Genomic DNA, 18,129 nt, shown 5'->3' on the forward strand with positions numbered 1-18,129 from the left:
CTGCCTCTCTGACCTTTGACCTCTATTTTTTTCTCTCTTAAAGGCGTAGGGTGTTAAACCTCAGCACGGGCACTTTCAGAGCAGGTCTGCTCTTACAGTACTTTTTAATGCTCATTTTCCTTGTATCTCTTTTCTGTAGAGATGTTCTTCCATTTACGCTGAAGCTTCCCGAGGCCATCTCTGCTGCCAAGACCTCCTCCGACCTGGAAGAGGTGGCCAAATTGGGAATAAGTAAGTGGCCTACGTCCATTTTGCTCTGTTTTTCCTTCAGGCTTCATTTTCAAGCTGATATGATTGTTTGTTTCTTTGTGCCTCCATTATGGCTGTGCCTGATTATGGTTTCATGATGCTGTAGAAAACAAGGCTTCAGGTGCGCATTAAACCGACTGATTAAACCTGGGCTGCTAGCAAGGGGGATGTCTTCACTCCGTGCCTGGCGGGTAGAGTGGACTCGGGTTCTAAGTCGAATGCTTATCTGCGACTGTATGAGCATGCCTCGTAGATCCCAGCAAGCCGCCGCAGTTCAGTTATGATGGCGAATGACCTCAAAGGTAGCAATCCAAACCCCCGTTTCCCAGAAAGCTCATAATGCCGCTTTTTTTTACACCCGTTTCTTTTTCCTAAGAGCACTTGATAATTATCTGAAAAATGTTGCTTCCTGCTGAATAATGCATCCAAATTCAGCCATTAGCCAGATTGTTGGTGAAAGCAGGGCCAGACAATGCAAGAGGACTGCAGGCGTGTTCAGCAGCGTATACGCCGGTACCACGTCACTCACTGACGCAGGTCTCCTATGAATGCGTTATTTCTGACACTGGGCTAACACACAGCATTTAGTTAGTATGTCAGTGTGTCTCATGTTCGAGACACAGACTGTAATGTAACACTTGACTTAACGTGTGAGATTTCAGTTGTGTTTCTTGTGGCTTCAGAATGACGACAGTATGGACATGGTAGAAAATGTCCTTGTTTAACTAGTAATTTTTACAAGTCTGTGCTGTCAATATGTAAACCATTCGCTCATTGCACTATTTGTTGCGTTTTGCTTTGGTGGTTAAGTAAACTCAGCCAGTTTAGGAGAGGAAATCGGGGGGGGGGGGGGGGAGAAAGCTTAACCTGCAAGAAGAGGAAGAAGGGTCTGATTAGGAAAGGGAAGGTTTGCCGTTTTTGGGATGTGAAACCTGAGCACGGCCCGCGCCACTTGAGACGAAAGACCGAATGTGCCAGCAGCCTGAAGAAATGGGTGGTCAGTGTGGGCACACTGGCTGCAGCTACCATAGAACAGAACCTTTCAGAAATTAGGCCAGCAGGGTACAGTGAGTCTAGGGCCTTCAGTCTAGGGCCACTTCTGAAAATAAGCGCCACCCAGAGGCCAACTTCAGGACTTCATGCAGGTTTCAACCTAGCTATGCGCTTGGAGTGGGTAGTTGAAACCCAGGTGAACTGCATACAAAAGAGAAAACGGTGAAAAACGGACAGACAACAGAGAAGAACGTGAAAGCTCTTGGAATACAAATATAGAGCAACTGACTGACTGAGTAACTGACATCACCCAGCCTGTGTGTGCAGCTGCTGAAGTAGAGGGTCTCATCAAAGGCCCAAGTGATGCGCTGCACACGTCTGCGTGTGCAGAACGCAGACCGGGGGAGCACAGCTCTCTGGGTGCGGCGTGGAAATTCCAGGCGAGAGTCTCTTCCAAAAGGAGCCCCACCTAAAGGCCGAGCTGAATGCCAGTCACGGGTCCTGGCAGTCGGCGTGCAGGCTGGATGACTGCTCTCACTGAGGGAAGCCAGAGTTAAATAGGGTCATTGAGGCTAAAGCAGTAAGGAGGGAGAGAATACAGCAGAGAAACGAGAGGCTTGGGAATGCTCCTAGAGGGAACGAGAGGTTTATGAATAAAATACTTCTGTCGTTAATTTGGATGACTTTTTTTTTTCTTTTTTTTCTTTCCCCCCATTGCCATTCTAACAGCGAATGGTGACCTAAAGAATGAGAGGGTAAGAGGCTGGAGAAAATGCAGCTCGATTGTACATTTGTGCGAAACTCCCACACACGCCTCTCGGGCTTTTCACTTCTCTCTGAGACGCTGACATGAATGCGACTGAGAAATAGACTCTTAGCAACAATAAAGAAATAATTTCTTATATTACTCCAGTGCTCTTTTTTTTTTTTTTTTAAAGAATCATGACCCTGTCCTGAGGCGCATGTGGTAAATACACCGTTGTGTTTAGCTCTTTCTGTGAGCACTGGTGTTTAGTTTTCTGGTAATAAAACTTGACCCAGGGAGCGAAATGAACAATCCCTGGCCAAGGGCAAGAGAATCCCGACGCGTTTTGCCTGGGCAGAGGGGGAAGCATGTGAAGGGGCGGCTTTCAGAATGAGTGTGTGAGCGAGGAAAAGAAGGAACTCTCATTGGCAGTTTCTCCACTCCTCCCACCCTCTTATCAGCATTCATGACTCACACCATTCAGTGTGCTTATGTGTAGCCACACCAGTCCTGTTTCGGTTAGCAGTCTTGCAACTTTGAACCGCACAAGTGGAAGGTGTTCTCAGTTAAGTTTTCTTAAGAAGAGCATGGACGAGAGGAGTCTCGTGAGATTCCTGTAAGTGTGAGCCCTTAATCTTTATACGTCAGTCAGCGAGGTTCCGCCCTCCTCTTTCTCAGCTGTCGCCTTTGGCTTTGCTGTGTTGGCTGAGCAGCTCTGGGGACAATTAAGTTTTTGGTTTCATTTCTTGCTTTGTATGACTCATAGCTGCTTGATTGATTTTTTTTTTTTTTTTACTTCATAGTATTTTTCAGGTAATATTGCGTAGTTGAGGATTGTTTTATGAAATGCTTAAAGTTGATGTAAGTGAAGACGCTTTATGGCGTTTATTTCCATCTGTGTTTTTTTTTTTTTAGCTGTGTGTTTGTGTCCGAATTTTGATTTGCTTTCTCTCCCTCTGTGTCCTTTAGGGTTTTGGGACTCAGATTTATGCCATAAGAGGAGGAGTTGTGAGTCTGGTGGAATAGCCCTGGACAGTCCTCAGAAGAGGCTGAAACTACCGGGACTGAGGTCACCCCCCGCGGCCGAGTCACTGCCGGTCCCACACACCCGCAGCCCATCACAGCTGGACTGCTGCCAGTCAAACGGGGCTCTGTGCTTCATTAACCCTCTCTTCCTGCAGACGCACAGCGTTGAGTCCTGTCCCACACAGACTGGTAATCCAGAAGCCTTGGGAGAGCAAAGCCCCCTTCCACCTTGGAGCAGCAAGCGCTCGGACAACGGAAGAGCGAGCAAAGCGAAGAGCGCGTCCCGCTCGCCCCCGCCCCGGCCTCCGCCGCCCCGCTCTGGCCTCCACAAGGCAGTGGCCCTACGCACGCATAGGAGCATGCCCGACACGAGCATAAGCTGGATGAAAGCCTCTCAGGGAAAAAACGGCTTCTTGGGACGCCTGAGTTATTCGTTCGGCTCTTCCTCCCCGTCCTCATCCCCACCTACGAAGATCAGCTCACCCATCCCCGTGCCCTCGCTGCAGGGTAAGAGAGGTCCCGGCCACCCCGACGCCGAGGGTCACCGCTGCCACCTGGCGCTGGAGGACGAGACCATCGAGGAGGCCGTGTCGCTCACCTTGGCCAAGCTGTCCCTGAGGAACGCTGCTCAGGAGAGCAGCAGCCCTGCTGACGAGGCCATCCCCGCTGGGCGGGAGCGCCTCAGTGATATCAGCATCTCCACCTCCTCCTCTGACTCACTCGACTTCAATCACGGTTTCCCGCTGCCGGCAGCTGCCACACAACCCAGGACAGGCCGCGTGGCGGGCGATAGCAGCCTTGAGGAGGAGGACGAGGAAGAGCTGGAGTTAGAGGAGGAAGACTACGGCGTGAGCGTGGAGAGCGACCAGGACGTCAGCATGGATCCACCCTTCAAGTCCAAGAAGCGGCACAGCACAGGCACGTTCGTGCTGCCAAGGGCGCTGAAGGGACACCTGCGCAAGGTCAGCGGCGTCTTCAACTCGCTCATGACCCCCGAGAAGAGGGCCGTCCGCAGGATCTTGGAGCAGTCCCGCGACAAGGGCACGTACTTCGGATGCCTGGTGCAGGACTACGTGAGCTTCCTGCAGGAGAACCACTGCTGCCACACCTCGGGCCTGGACCTGTTGCAGACGCTCAGACAGTTCATAACTCAGATGAAGTCCTACCTGCTGCAGAGCTCCGAGCTCGACCCCCCCATCGAGTCCCTCATCCCCGAGGACCAGATCGGTAAGGACATTTTATGCTCATTCCAACATCCTTACCTCCCATAAAGAAATGACATATAACATTTTTCCTAAAACTTACAATAAAGTATATAGGAAAGCGATTTAAAACTGCCTGTAACTGAAAACCATATTTTCCCTTGTGCCTCATGTTTCAAGCTGTTGGCTATTATCATTACTAACTTTCTCCATCCCCTGTGTCTGTTGTAATTGTAATGAAAGATAATCTTCCTAAGCAGTGTGGTAGAGCATAAATTCAAATATTCATAGAATTAATACTGCTCTAGCTTCATTCATGGAGTGGCAGATTGTCCCTGTAGAATTTGAATCTAACTAAACTTTTTATCCAAAGGACACTTGCAGTTATGGCTAAATACAATTTGAGCAATTGAAGGTTAAGGATCTTGCTCAGGGGCCCAGCAGGGCCACTGTGGCAGTGGCGGGACTTGAGCTGGTAACCTCCTGATTACCAGTCGCGCACTTTTACTTCGTACCTGCAGTACCTAGCATCTCATAGCACCGTGGCAGCAGCTGGGCAGTGCCCATCTTTTAGGAATGTCGGTGTATGTGCACAAAAGTCAGGTCACCACAGACTCACTTGTGTTCAAGGCCGCAGGCTTTAGGCTCTGCGTGACTTGATGTACAGTTGCACAGTGCCACGAGTTAACATTTATATTTGGATGCCAGTGGATACAGTTTAGCCTTTGCCTGACCTGCTTTAGCCTTTAGGACCTGTACGTGTAGACGGATGCTGTAAATGCACCACAAAAACCTTGTGCCTGCAGTCTAGTCATAAACCCGATAGATATGCTTGTGTTGGCCAGGGGTTCTTGGAAAGGCAGATCTTGGAAAACTATTACAAGTAGGGGCTTGTTTTTGATTAAACTTGTTTTGAGTTCTTCGGGAACGCTGCTTAATTCCGTCCCCTCTCTCCCAGCATGTAAACTATGTTCAGTAGTCTGCTCTGAGCTCTGCTGAATAGGTTTGATTCCAGATGTTCCTATATTGGCTTCCTGCCAAGTGGGCCACTGCCTCCCGGGTGAGCTCTCCTCCAATCCTCTGCCAGAGCCCTTCAGCCAGCCCCCTTTACTTGTTGATTCCAAGCTGGGATTGAGTGAGTAGGTGGATGTAAAGCCAGAATGTAGAAAGGGGGGGCTTGTTTTCTGTTTAGCCCAATCACACTCTGTTTTGTCCAGTAAGCCGCATACAACTGTATGGCTTTCTTAACATCAGCAGTCTTTTAATTGTGGCTTCTCATTGCTCTTTGTAGACAACGACAACCAGGGTTGACAGAGGTCAGGAAATTAATTTTAATTTTGCACAGAGAGGAAAAATGAGCACATATCAGTAAAGCTTCATTTCTGATAAAGCTGCCTCGCCCTCTGCGTTTTGTTTTTATGCCAGGACAAGAATAGTGTTGCTCCTCGTTTACTTAACTGGCTTATTGGAAAAGTTCTTGTTAAGATACCCCAGGAATTGTTGGCTTGGGAGTCTGGTGTGAATTACACAAATCTGTTTTCCAAACTTCCTCCCAAAAATAGAGAAGTAAACCTAGATACTCGGTTTGTAGGGAATAAAAGGCAGGGTCTGAAACTATTTAATGTTTCTTGTGGAAACAAAATACATTTAATGCATAACACAGGGGATTTTTACACTCTTTGTGCTTGCTTGTTAGAGTGACGCAATTTGTGGCCATGTCTCACTACGATGGCATGCTGTGTGTCAAAGTGCTTGTGCTGCGTGGGAGGAATCGGTGGACTCACTTCTCTTCTCTGAGTCTGTGCTTTCCTGCCACTGCAGATCTGGGGGGAGGGAGGGTGGTTGTGGTGAAGGGGATGTTTGTACGCAGTGGAAGACTGCCTCCCAGACTAAGCCTGGCCTTGGCCAAGGCCCCCTCTTCATCTGGGTCCTTTTCCTGGCTCCTCGTTGTCTCCACACTATCTGACACTGTCCTCCCCCAACGGTGGCTCACTCCTCATCCACTTGCCAGTACCAAAGATGAAGGCAGATGGCTTTCTTTTTAAAAACATGGACATCCTTGTAAAAAAAAAAAAAAAAAAGAAAGGAGAGTTTTACATTACGAACCTAACAAATCACTTATGTTGAAGCATATTGAATACTTCTGTTAGATGTGGGATGGAGTGGGTAAACACACGAGTGCCCGTGGACCCCTGTGAAAGGCCTTCTATGTGCTGCCAGGTGGAACTGGCACTCGCGCGGTGCCCACGTGGGGCGAGACGCCTTGGCTCGTGTGGGTCTGTGTCTTTCTCGGCCCCCTCTTTGTCAGGGCTGAGCTCTGTGTGAACCAGCAGGGTCACTGTGCTAACCTCAGGCACAGGCAGCGAGGAGGTGCATTCACGACCTACGGCTTTCTAGAACACTATCTCGGGTTTGGAAATATATCTATCGAAATATTTTTTGCTGCATTGAATTTATGGGAATGCCATAAAGACATGCTGACATTTATATTCCAAGGCCAACCGTGACAAATTTAAACATGTAGGTGTTGGGCTATGTTTACCGTTTGATCAAGTTCAACATGTTCTTTCTGAAAAGCTCGTTATTCTGTGGGTTGGGCAATCCTGTCATGTTACTGTTAATTCTTTGGAAAACATCCTGCATATATGACGGATATGACAGATCTTGCCTCAAGGATACATCCGAGGGAATGAGTACACACACGCACACACACACACGCATGCATATAAAATATATCATGGCAGTTGCTACTTTGCATAGAACCAGCTGAGCTAATTGCTGATGTCAGTGTTCTTCCACAGTAGGGAGGGGATATTTGAGACAGGAATGGGGAAAAAAGGGAGGGACCGAGATGCAGAGCAAAGCACTGGGCAAACAGATGCCTGGTGCCAGACAACTTAAGGGAAGAAGCATTACTTCCCTTACTAAATGTTTATGCTGATGAGAGCACATTTTGCTTCATAGTCAGCATTCTTAACCACCTGGGCACAGTTAAACATTAGATTCTGCTCTTAGGGCCATGTGACTTCATTTACAGTGCCCTCGAGTTTTATTCATGATGTTGCAGTTTAGTCATGAGTTTTGAACCAGGTTTGCGCAATCGGTGTTACAGGGTAGGACTTGTTCATTGGAGTCATTTAAATGAATACCTGTGCTGAGATTGGCAGACACTGTTCCATTTTAGAGAACCAACTGTGGAAATATTGGAGGCAGGTATTTCCTCTCCTGGAGAGGAAATGGAAACATTACATCTGCGGGAAGCCTTAGTCTTCTCCTACATTCATTTCTGTCTCTAACAGGTCTAAATTCAGATCTTGGAGTCATAACATTTGAGAAAAAGTGGTTTGATACATTTTGTGTGTAAAATAAATGAATCATACATGTTCATTGACTCATTCTGCCCTAGTCATATGAGTGGGATTGCATCTGAATGAATTTATGATGTACCTCTGCTTTAGCAAGTTGCTTCCTCTTTCTTTTCAGCCACTTTTGTGACCGCAGTGAGCTCTTACCAACTTGTCCATCTCCTCCTCAGATCAGGTTCTGGAGAAGGCCATGCATAAATGTGTGCTGAAGCCTCTGAAGTCTGTGGTGGAGACAGCGCTGCACGACTTTCAGGTGAGCAGCGGGGCCTGGCAGCAGCTGAAGGAGAACCTGGCTCTGGCCAAGACCAAGCAGCCGCGAGAGATGGGGGTGGATGGTGCTAGCCCTCCAGACCCCGTGGCCATTGAGAAGATCCGCCACAAGTTCCACAACATGAGAAAGATGTACTCGCCTGAGAAGAAAGTGCAGCTCCTGCTCCGTGTCTGCAAGCTCATTTACACAGTCATGGAAGACAATTCAGGTATGAAAGGGTGATGTCTAATTATTTTTAATTTATTTATTTTTGGTGGCAGTTTTTGAGTAGGATCAACACTCTTTACCAGTTTGCCAGGATAAATGCCGTCTGCCAGTTTGTCAGCGTAGCAGCACATTTGACATGTTTGTGTTTGTGTGATGATGATGATGATGATGTTGATGTTAGGGAGGCTGTATGGGGCAGATGACTTTCTGCCCATGTTGACTTACGTGCTGGCACAGTGCGACATGCCTCAACTGGATACAGAGATTCAGTACATGATGGAGTTATTGGACCCCTCACTGCTGCAAGGAGAAGGTAACCCAAGCCGTGGTGATCCTAATCCGCAAACACTACTCCCTTTTCACTGATCTTCAGAATGCTGCTTCAGAAGCAGTGCTATTTAGGTGTACCTTTCCTAATGATTTGAAGGATCCTTTAAGTTTTGTATCAGTATTTGTATCAGTTTTGTATTTGTATCATGCTCGAACAGCTGTCTTGCTTTCCTTTATTGGTAGGTGGATACTACTTGACCAGTGCGTATGGAGCCATGTCCCTCATTAGGAACTTTCAGGAGGAGCAGGCGGCACGCGTGCTCAGTTCAGACACCCGTAACACGCTCCACCAGTGGCACCGCAGACGCACCGCCCAGCGTACTGCCCAGCATACCGTGCCTTCTGTGGACGACTTTCAGGTAAAACTCTCAACACGTACTGGATATCACCTATGGGTTTTTTTTGTTGTTGTTGTTGTTGTTGTTTTTTTTTTTCCCTGAGTTCTATTATGTGTGGTAGGGAGGGAGAGAATTTGTCTGGCACAAACTGACTCATTCCTTTGTGATGAGCTGTTTCTGGTCACAGAAAACAAAACTGCATCTGGGATCAGTTTACCAGAAATACTGTATTATTAAAAACGTAAGACACCGTATAAATGCATTGTGTATGCATGGGTACTTGGTGTACCATGTAATAAAGCACTTGTGTGATGTTGAGAATTATGGGAAATGAGACCCTGATGCTTTTCCTTCTTTGCTGTGTGCAGAACTATCTAAGAGTGGCATTGCAGGAAGCAGGCAGTGGTTGCACGGCCAAAACCCTGCAGGTCCGGCCGTATGCCACCACTGAAGAGGTGTGTCAGCTGTGTGCTGTGAAGTTCAATGTGCCTGACCCAGACAGCCATGCTCTGTTCCTGCAGATCGAGGAGACGGTGCAGCAGCTTGCTCCGGACACGCATCCGCAGAAGATTAAGGCCGAGCTGCATAGCCGGCCCCAGGTGCAGCCCTTCTACTTTGTCTACCGCCGCGTCCAGAACCTCAACCTCAGTGCTCCAACCGACCAAGTCAACGGCAATTCTGTGCCTAACTGAGTGCTAGCGCCCGTGCTGGCCTTCTTCCGCTCCCGTTCTGCCATGCAGGTCTCTCCGCAGCACTGCACAGATACTGGCCTGGGGTTTTGTTTGTTTGTTTTGGTTTTTCTTGGAGCTTTAATGTCTGAAGGAAACGGAAAATGTTGCTGGGCTGAATGGAAAGGAGGAAGGAAGGATGTGTCTAACAGATGCGGTGTTCGCTTCTCTCCTTTGTCCTGACTATTTTTGGACCTTTTTGGGAAGTAGCACGTGACCATGATATGTGAGGGTGGCCATTTTGTGCCTTATATGCTACATCACGTTTAGTCTTAAAGAGGTCTGCTGGCTATACCTATCCTGCTATCAGGTCTGTTAAGTCAGGGCGTTTTTCTATGCTGAGGATTGCATACTGCAGGGTGCTCCCTCTCATGTCCAAAATAGCCTTTTAACTGTGCTGAGGAACAGATCATCCATACAACAACTTCCCCATAAAGAGCTGAACTGCACCTGATTTAAATGACGTATTAATTATTAAAGATGGTTCCCTTGTGAAAGCTGCTTACCTCAGCCTAATATTTTTATACGGTGAATATATAATGTTGTTTTTCTGTGTGCAGTTGCTGGTAAACTGCTTTCTTTTTATATATGTAAAATTATCAGTATAATATTGCATGTGTTTATTCATTGGCAAGATGATCAATTAAGAACCAGGCATTGTTGCCAGTGAGTTTTATTCTAAAGCTTTTGTATGAATGAAATGAGTTGGCGCTGGTAATTAGTCATTATTCCACAAAGCCATTGTTTGTGCTCCTCAGTTTATTTATAATAGGTTTTGGTTTGAAGGTGGAATAAAATGTTACCAAGTTTTAGAAAATAATGTACTACTGACAAGCTAAAGGCTTGTGTGTGAATATATATGATCTCCATCTCAGTTGTTTTTGGGCCTGGCTGGCAAGTCTCTGAAAGTGTGCAGTGAGATCCAGGAAAGTGCTGTGAAAGTGTGCTTGTTACAACACAAAGGATGATATGAGGAGAAAGACAGGAAGCATGGGAAGTAGGTTAAGAGAACGGAATTGCATTAAATATATAATATAATATATATATTATATTATAAATATAAATGTATATGAGGAGGTTTGATTTCCATAAAGGTGTCCAATACTACAAATATTAAGTGTTATCTACTAAAATGCTATGGAATTATATGTTCTGATGTAAACTCAGGACACTTAAGTGCAAAGATTTTGGAAAAAAAGATAGTTAGGCTGTCTATCAAATGAGACCGGATCAATGAAATACTCTAATCCCTGTAGCATTAATAGAAATATTTGTCATGTCTGTCTGTAAACACATGCAAGAGATGGTGATGATCATCTTTTATTAGGTCCAAGTATGTAATGTAAATGTGATTTTTAACAAGATATTTTAACTATATTGAGCAAATATTTATATGTGAACTGTGCAGGGATTTTCACAGGTTTTCTGAAACTTCTTAAAGTGTATTCTTTTGCAAATTCTCCACTACCAACACTCTCTTAAGAGTCTTTTTTTTTTCTTTATTCTTGAACAATACTCTTTGGCACACAATAAATTTAAACATTAAAAAAATAAATTTGTCTGATTTTCCTCAGCTTTGTTATTCAGTTCAATTTCTAGTGTTCTTGTGCAAAGTATTATCTTAATAGTGGCTCAGTGCCAAATGCACTTCAGTTATTACTAATTCCGTTGAAGAGGAATTTCTAAGAAATTAGTATAAATAATGTATTGCTCATTAATAAATAACTAATCATGCCACAGTGTGAAATACACATGGTCACATATCTAGGATTTAATAGACATGAAGTATAAATGAAACACACATGCATTGATCAGAATGACTGTTGTGATACTGCTGTAAGAGCACTTGGACAAAATGGACAAAACCAAAATGGTCCACTGCATACTGGCCATGTCACTGACGTGATTTGCTCAGTAGAATAAAACTTGTCCTCACTTAGAACAAGAGTGTATGTGGCCATGAGAAAGTGGTTAATCAGTTACTGCATTTCCATTATATTGGTGTATGAAAGCAAGTGAATGGAAGATTGTTTTCTTGATTCTTCAAAATAACTCAAAAACACCTCCAAGACACACACAACATCTTTACAGATCTGCTTGTGGCTTTGCCTGGGTTGCTAGAACGATTTAGCCCCATCTACTGGTTATGTAGCACCTAGAAATTAATGTAACATTTCTCTCTCTCTCTCTCTCCCTCCCTCTCCCCTGCCTTCCTTCCCCTCCCTGTCTGTCAAAGCTGCGGTTATACAATTACGGTTATATAGAGTTATAAAGAATATTGTTTGTGAAAAGGCTAGAAATTTTGTAGTATTAATAAACTTGTTTATTCTCTCTTATCTACGTATTGTATTTTTTGTGTTAGGCAGGGTTTCTAAGTTTATTTCAAATTTGTCTTTATTTGTTTGCTGTTTTATTTTTCGATTTTTAGGCCTAAAAACTGGGCTGGTTTTCTTCAGATGACTTTTATTTTGAAAGAAAGCTCACCTTCTGGTTCTTGAAGAGGGTGGTGCACCGACGTGAGGGTTGTAAACACTTTACAGAGGTTGCCGGTGGACGATGGATCACTCAGCTTCGGATTCAGAAACCGATGATTATAAGCAGCCTTTGCTTCATCGGAATGAAGACGAGGACATAAAAAGAGGTGAACATTGTATACTAGCTATCTTATGTATATTTGGGAAACTATTTTGGTAGCAGGCGATATTTACGTTAGCGCTATCAAAGCGATCCATTTTCAGTTTTCGCATTTTTGTGTTTTAAGCTTTGCATTTGAAAGTGAGCGGTTACGTTATGCCATTATGGACTGTCGTAACGTTTATTCTTAGAGGGGTTATCTAGCCAGACAGCATGTGTTAGACCTCGAAATGTTAACGTTAGCTTGCTAACGCTAGCTCGTTGGCTTTGTGACCCTACCTAGTTACCCAGTCAGCTGAATACACGACACACTGGTGTTGTCGACTAATGAACAATCTAAATTCGGACATATTTCCATACGTGTCCCTTTATACGAAGGGACTGTACGAAGATGAAATGCAATACGAAGATTGATTGCAAATATTCTAGCTTTGCAAGTTCCATCTAACTAGCTAGCTCTTAATGATTAAATATAAGGACAGAAATGCTAATATGTACTACTTAGCCAGTTATTTGGGTACATTAGCTAGCATTAAGTACGTTAAGGTTGTAGGTTATATTAGGGTCCATCTAGCTAACCTACAGATGCAGGCGAACCATCACGGGACAGGGAGGCTTGGACTTTAGTCATCGAGTCATGCAGTGTTTAGGCGTCCCCCACAAACCGTATTATAGCTAGAGTGTTTAAAATGTATAGTCAGTATACAGTTGTCATTCATCTGCTTCACGAGTCTTAATACTCTTCAACTACAAGTAAATTAGAAAATTAGATAAGGATGCTGTCTCAGGCCTGATAAAGATCCTTGTCCGCAACGGATGCTCTGGCAAAAAAGTAGACAGGAGAATGACGAGCCACGTCACTTTGATCTGAATAGCAGTGGGTATGCTGGGAAAGTTGGCTGTGGTTTCCTTTTAAACAATAACAAAAACAATATAGATTTAGTTATAATATCTAAGGTATAAAATGATTTGAATAAATATGTAGATGTTTTAATTCTTGTTTTTTTGTTTCATCTGTTCTCTTCTTGGGAATGATTAGTGTGCGTTGCAACATACAGACTGTGCTACAGAAGATTTGCAAGGAGTTATTTAGACTCCTGTAAATGAAGGTGTGGCTGTGGTCTACAGTCAGGTGTGGCTGTGGTCTACAGTTGTTACTGTTCATAATATGTCTGCACTGCCACATTGCTCAATGTCCATGGGTACTAACATTTCTCTTTCCTCTGGCAAACACATGTCTCTGTACATTTGAAAAAGAGCTTGTGCATATGATGATTATTCCCACAGCTCCAGCGCTCTGTTCCTCGCGCTACAGCCTGGCCATCCTGTCCTGCTATGGCTTCTTTGTGGCATACGCCTTGAGGGTGAACCTCAGCGTGGCCATGGTGGACATGCTGAACAGCAGTAGCAGCAATAACGTCAACAGCTCTGTCTGCCTGAGGCACAATAACCCCCCGCGCCCCAGGCACAACCACACGGTAGGAACATCTGACATTCTGTGGACCCAGAGCTATGCTAAGAGAGCCTTCTGCCAAAGTGAAGCTGCACCTTACCAGTTCCTAAGGGATAATTATGACTAAACCAGTGTAGAATAGGTTAGTAGCCTAGGTCAAACATCAAGGTCAAACTTTAACTCAATAAAGATAAATAAAAAATAAAATTTGTGAAAGAATATACTTTAGATGTAATTTATTTGTTTTGGAACACATTTGTTTGTTCTAAGTATTCTACAATATTTAGCTTTGTCTGTCTTTCAGTAGGAGACCTTAGATATGCTACCCAGTCCTTGGTCTGTTCAAGCATCTTAAAAAGGATCATGTTACATATGAGCTGTTTGCCCTCCTCAGGCCAGTGTGTATGACTGGGACTCAGAGACTCAAGGCTGGATCCTGGGCTCTTTCTTTTATGGCTACATCATCACTCAGATACCAGGAGGGTACATGGCACGCAAGTATGGTGCCAAGTGGCTGCTGGGCTTTGGGATCCTGGGGACTGTGATCTTCACTCTGCTTACGCCTGTAGCTGCTGACCTAGGGGCTGGTTACCTCATAGCGGTCAGGGTCCTCGAAGGCATTGGGGAGGTGAGCGTACCTCTGTAGAAACATCGGCCTGTGCTGTGCTTTTAAAGAGAGACTCTAATGCTGTATGTTTAATGGGCTGTCAGGGAGTGACATTTCCTGCGATGCATGCCATGTGGGCATCTTGGGCCCCACCAATGGAGAGAAGTCGGCTTCTCACCATCTCATATGCAGGTAAAACCTGACCTGTTTGCCGATGCAATAGCTAATGCCTTTTTAAAAAACCTTTACTTTTGTATCACATTTTTTAAGGGAGTATTTTAACAAAATTCTGTTTTTAGGTGCCCAACTTGGCACTGTAGTAGCCCTGCCCTTGTCCGGACAGATATGTTTTTACTTGGACTGGACTTATGTCTTCTATATTTTTGGTAAGGTTATGCAGCTGCAACTGTAAAGTACCATAACACATTTATTTGGTAAATCTGTGTAAATCACTGTGATTGCATACTAAAACCAATTTTGTGCATGTGTTTTATTCTGTCTTTGCAGGAGCTGTTGGTATCCTCTGGTTTATCCTGTGGTCTTTGCTGGTCAGTAACAGCCCCACCTCACACAGAAGAATATCAGAGGTTGAAAGGACCTACATAACAGCCTCTTTAAAAAATGAGGTAGACAACAATGTATTTTTGACTCTCCAATACCTTAAACCCTGTCCTAGGTGAATGTCACCTGCATTAAATGAACGGAACGGTTGATTCACACTTCATCTAGCCTATGCATTTTTCCTTTGCATTGTAGCTTTCTCCAACAACGGACCACATTCCGTGGACATCCATCCTTACCTCTGTGCCATTATGGGCCATAGTTGTTGCCCATTTCTCTTACAACTGGACATTTTACACTTTGCTGACACTCTTACCCACTTACATGAATGATATACTGGGCTTCAGCATTAAGCAGGTTGGTACGCAGCTTGTAGGGACTCCTCTATGCCTAGGGCCATGATTAAATTTCATTGTTTACAAATGATGTCATGTCATGTCATGTCTTTGTTTTGGATGACTCCTCTGCCTGTGAAATATTTGCACATAGGCATCACAACTATTGTGCAGTATGAAAATGACCATAAACCAAAGGATATTTTATATGTTTTAAATGTGCTGATGTGTTTTTGTGGAATATTTTAAATATTAGAATGGAATGCTTTCTGCTCTGCCGTACCTGGGCTGCTGGTTGTTGTCTATGGGTGGAGGCCAGTTGGCAGACTACCTGAGGGAGACTTGCCTATTCAGTACGGTGGCAGTGCGCAAAGCCTTCAGTATCATAGGTGAGGAGCTCAGAGCCTTCAGAAGAGATGACTGTATGTGAGAGAACAGTGCTGTGTTGAATTCTGTGCCTTCACAGCTAAATAAGAGGAATTTAGGATCTGCTGTGTCATGAGGATTTGTTTTTCACTTCCATTACAGGAATGCTGAGGAGAGTTTAGTGCAGTCATGTGATTGATTGAGGTTTTTCCTCTTTGAGCTTGCTCACCCACCCGTGTGTCTGCCCTCATGCATGTGTAGGTATGATGGGGCCAGCTGTGTTCCTGGTGGCAGCAGGATACACTGACTGCAACTACACCCTCGCTGTCATTTTCCTTACCATCTCTTCATCGCTTGGTGGCTTTTCAGCATCTGGCTTTAACATCAATCATCTGGACATTGCACCATCGTAAGGCTATTTTGTTAGGAATTGTTTTAGAAGAAGTGGCTAAATATTGGCAGCTAATTACTTAGTATTTACTGTGTAGATATGTTTTGTTATGCCTAATGGGGTGTGATTTTTCAGCACTGTTAAAATGTTCTTTCCTCAGCTATGCTGGAATATTGCTTGGAATCACAAACTCCTTTGCAACTATACCAGGCATGGTGGGTCCCGTGATAGCAAGGTCACTGACCAAATCTGTAAGTGCCTTTTTCTTCTTTAAGCTGTTCTCTTATCATTATAGTGTCATAAAAAGCATCATATATCATGTGAGGCCTACAAAAAAGGCATACTGTGATCCCTCTTCCTAGGCAGAGGTTCTAAAAGAAGTTAAGAGGATTTGCTTTGCTTTTCAATTTCATAATCATAACTCAGAATTAGACCACACTCACTTCTCAAAGCATTACAGCACCAGAGGGATCCAGATGAACACTCAGGTTATCCTAACAGCAAACCTCAGCATATAGAAATCGTATTGCATAGTTGCAATAATTTGTTGGAACAAGATAAGGGCAATCCCAGAATTTGCTAGTTACAATCATCTACCAAAGATGTAAAGAATTTAAAACGTAAGTATTCTACCATATGTAGTTCAAGTAAATGTTAACATTTTAGAATAAAAGCTTTTTGTTGTCAGATTAGTTTCTATATTTGATTCCTGGTTGTCGTTACTTAAAATTTTCTTGATTTTTGTTTCTGTTGTTTTGTGCCTTTGTTTGTTACAGAACACCATAGTGGAATGGCGAACAGTGTTCTTCATTTCCGCTGGAATAAATCTGTTTGGGGCCGCCTTCTACACACTGTTTGGGAAAGGTACAGTCCAGCCCTGGGCAGTACAGAGTTTGCACATCCAGTGAATATATTTTTATTTTTTTTATGTAAGAGAGTAATGGACGATAAATTATAAATTCAGTGGACTTAATTCAGGTGATTCACTATGAAGGCTTGAGCACAGATAAAGAAATCCTTACTTTTTTTTCAGTAAGGTACTATGTGGCCCATATTTGGAAATGTTCTCTCTTAGGTTTTCACTAGCTGCCAATGTTCACTCCGTTTAAATCTCAGATGGGTTTGCAAAAACCCCAGCCTAACGATAGACCTGAAACATTGTGTCCTGAAATGTTTGTTCAATTCATTTGGTCTGTTCAGCAAACCTGTTCAGTGTAAAAGCCAAACTCCAGTGCTTTGGCCTAAGAAGCCAGAATAGTAACCAGCTAACATGTGTATCTGTGTAAGCAGTAAATCTTTGCTTAAATATTCAGGAGATCATTAAAATGCCAATTTACTTGCTCCATCTGAGGTTTGAAATAATTGAGCTGAACTTGGGTTGAAGTTTAAACCAACTTTATATAATAATGTAATGTTATGATCTATATCTGCAGGAAATACCTTTCTGCCCACATTACTTTTATCAATACTAACAGATGACTCATTGATACACTACACATCCCTATTATAGTTAGTACCAGCTATAAGCATTGTGACCATGAGAATACGAATACAAAATAGAGTATCACTCTAATACACCCCAATTACAAGCTTAATAAAGGAATCCTATGAAACGTCCACTTGTCTCTAAATTAGCCATAATGAAGTATTGTCCTTATTCCTTCTAGTTACTGTGCCTTATTTTTATTTTATGAACCTCTTTTCATTAGATTCATAATTGTTTCTACTCCGTAGCGCATAAGGATTCACATTATAAACCACTGGGCACATTTGACTTTTCACTTGCCAACTGTTTGTATACTGTAATGTTATACCATAAAAGTGAGTATGTATATTTGATTGTTTTAACCTATATTACTTTTATACTTTGCCATATATTTTTTTGTTTACTTGCTGGAGTACATTGTTTACGTGAGACATGAGGTATTGCATGTCTTGCAGCTAATTTCTCCACCTGAAAAGTCAGGGATGCATTGATACCCTGTATATAAGCATGTTATAAGATGTATATAAACCACCATGTTCTGCTCAAAATCCAGCATCGTCCTTTAGTTCCCTTGCCCACTCTCCTCAAAAAAAACAACAACAATTTTTTAAATTAAAAGCCAATAATTATGTATGGTCTTGTAACTTTTATTTGTTCATCACTTATTGTTTATTAGTGGAAAATTAATCAATTTGTCCTAATTTCCCATGGTTACAACTTAAGTCTTTCAAAATTGGTATCAGAGCCTGAAAGGTCAAATATCGGGTTCCCAGGAAAGAGCGTTATTTTTATGTATGTTTGTTATTAGTCTTTAATAAAGATTATTTTTTAGTTTTTGTTAT

At 43.4% G+C, this 18,129-nt stretch overlaps 2 protein-coding genes across 6 annotated transcripts in view; both read left to right on the forward strand.

Moving 5' to 3' along the window:
• The window catches only part of rin2a (Ras and Rab interactor 2a), a 28,603-nt gene extending 17,594 nt beyond the window's left edge, over positions 1–11,009 (forward strand). For 2 of the 4 annotated variants that reach the window (XM_027014770.3, XM_081725222.1), the window contains 6 exons: positions 140–231; positions 2,957–4,240; positions 7,751–8,059; positions 8,240–8,371; positions 8,572–8,747; positions 9,095–11,009. In XM_027014770.3, the coding sequence (XP_026870571.3) occupies positions 140–231; positions 2,957–4,240; positions 7,751–8,059; positions 8,240–8,371; positions 8,572–8,747; positions 9,095–9,418 (2,317 nt within the window). In that variant the 3' untranslated portion in view covers positions 9,419–11,009. The remainder of the gene's footprint in view (positions 1–139; positions 232–2,956; positions 4,241–7,750; positions 8,060–8,239; positions 8,372–8,571; positions 8,748–9,094) is intronic. The other 2 variants (XM_027014771.3, XM_027014772.3) reach the window with 2 other exon arrangements.
• Positions 11,010–11,945: 936 nt separating this feature from the next.
• slc17a5 (solute carrier family 17 member 5) lies at positions 11,946–18,123 on the forward strand. 2 transcript variants are annotated; one of them, XR_014126710.1, is made up of 12 exons: positions 11,946–12,095; positions 13,376–13,566; positions 13,936–14,169; positions 14,253–14,340; positions 14,448–14,534; positions 14,656–14,774; positions 14,905–15,066; positions 15,301–15,433; positions 15,672–15,819; positions 15,962–16,052; positions 16,164–16,421; positions 16,578–16,714. XR_014126710.1 is itself a non-coding variant. In XM_027014747.3 (11 exons), exons 1-11 carry the CDS (start codon positions 12,011–12,013, stop codon positions 16,707–16,709), a joined length of 1,470 nt encoding a protein of 489 aa, XP_026870548.1. In that variant the 5' UTR covers positions 11,946–12,010; the 3' UTR covers positions 16,710–18,123. The 2 variants fall into 2 exon arrangements, 1 of the variants encoding a protein (XP_026870548.1); XM_027014747.3 differs by lacking the exon at positions 16,164–16,421 and having other exon boundaries at positions 16,578–18,123.
• Positions 18,124–18,129: the final 6 nt, after the last annotated feature.

Source organism: Electrophorus electricus, chromosome 12 (genome assembly GCF_041902795.1).
Source record: "Electrophorus electricus isolate QZ-2024a chromosome 12, ASM4190279v1, whole genome shotgun sequence".
In the NCBI taxonomy this organism is placed as follows: Eukaryota; Metazoa; Chordata; class Actinopteri; order Gymnotiformes; family Gymnotidae; genus Electrophorus; species Electrophorus electricus.

Excerpts from the sequence above, each read along its gene's own strand:
- slc17a5 (XM_027014747.3), top strand. The coding sequence starts at position 12,011 with ATGGATCACTCAGCTTCGGATTCAGAAACCGATGATTATAAGCAGCCT. Across the intron at positions 15,820-15,961 it reads CATCTGGACATTGCACCATC|CTATGCTGGAATATTGCTTG; the intron begins GTAAGGCTATTT and ends TTCTTTCCTCAG. Across the intron at positions 16,053-16,577 it reads CAAGGTCACTGACCAAATCT|AACACCATAGTGGAATGGCG; the intron begins GTAAGTGCCTTT and ends TGTTTGTTACAG.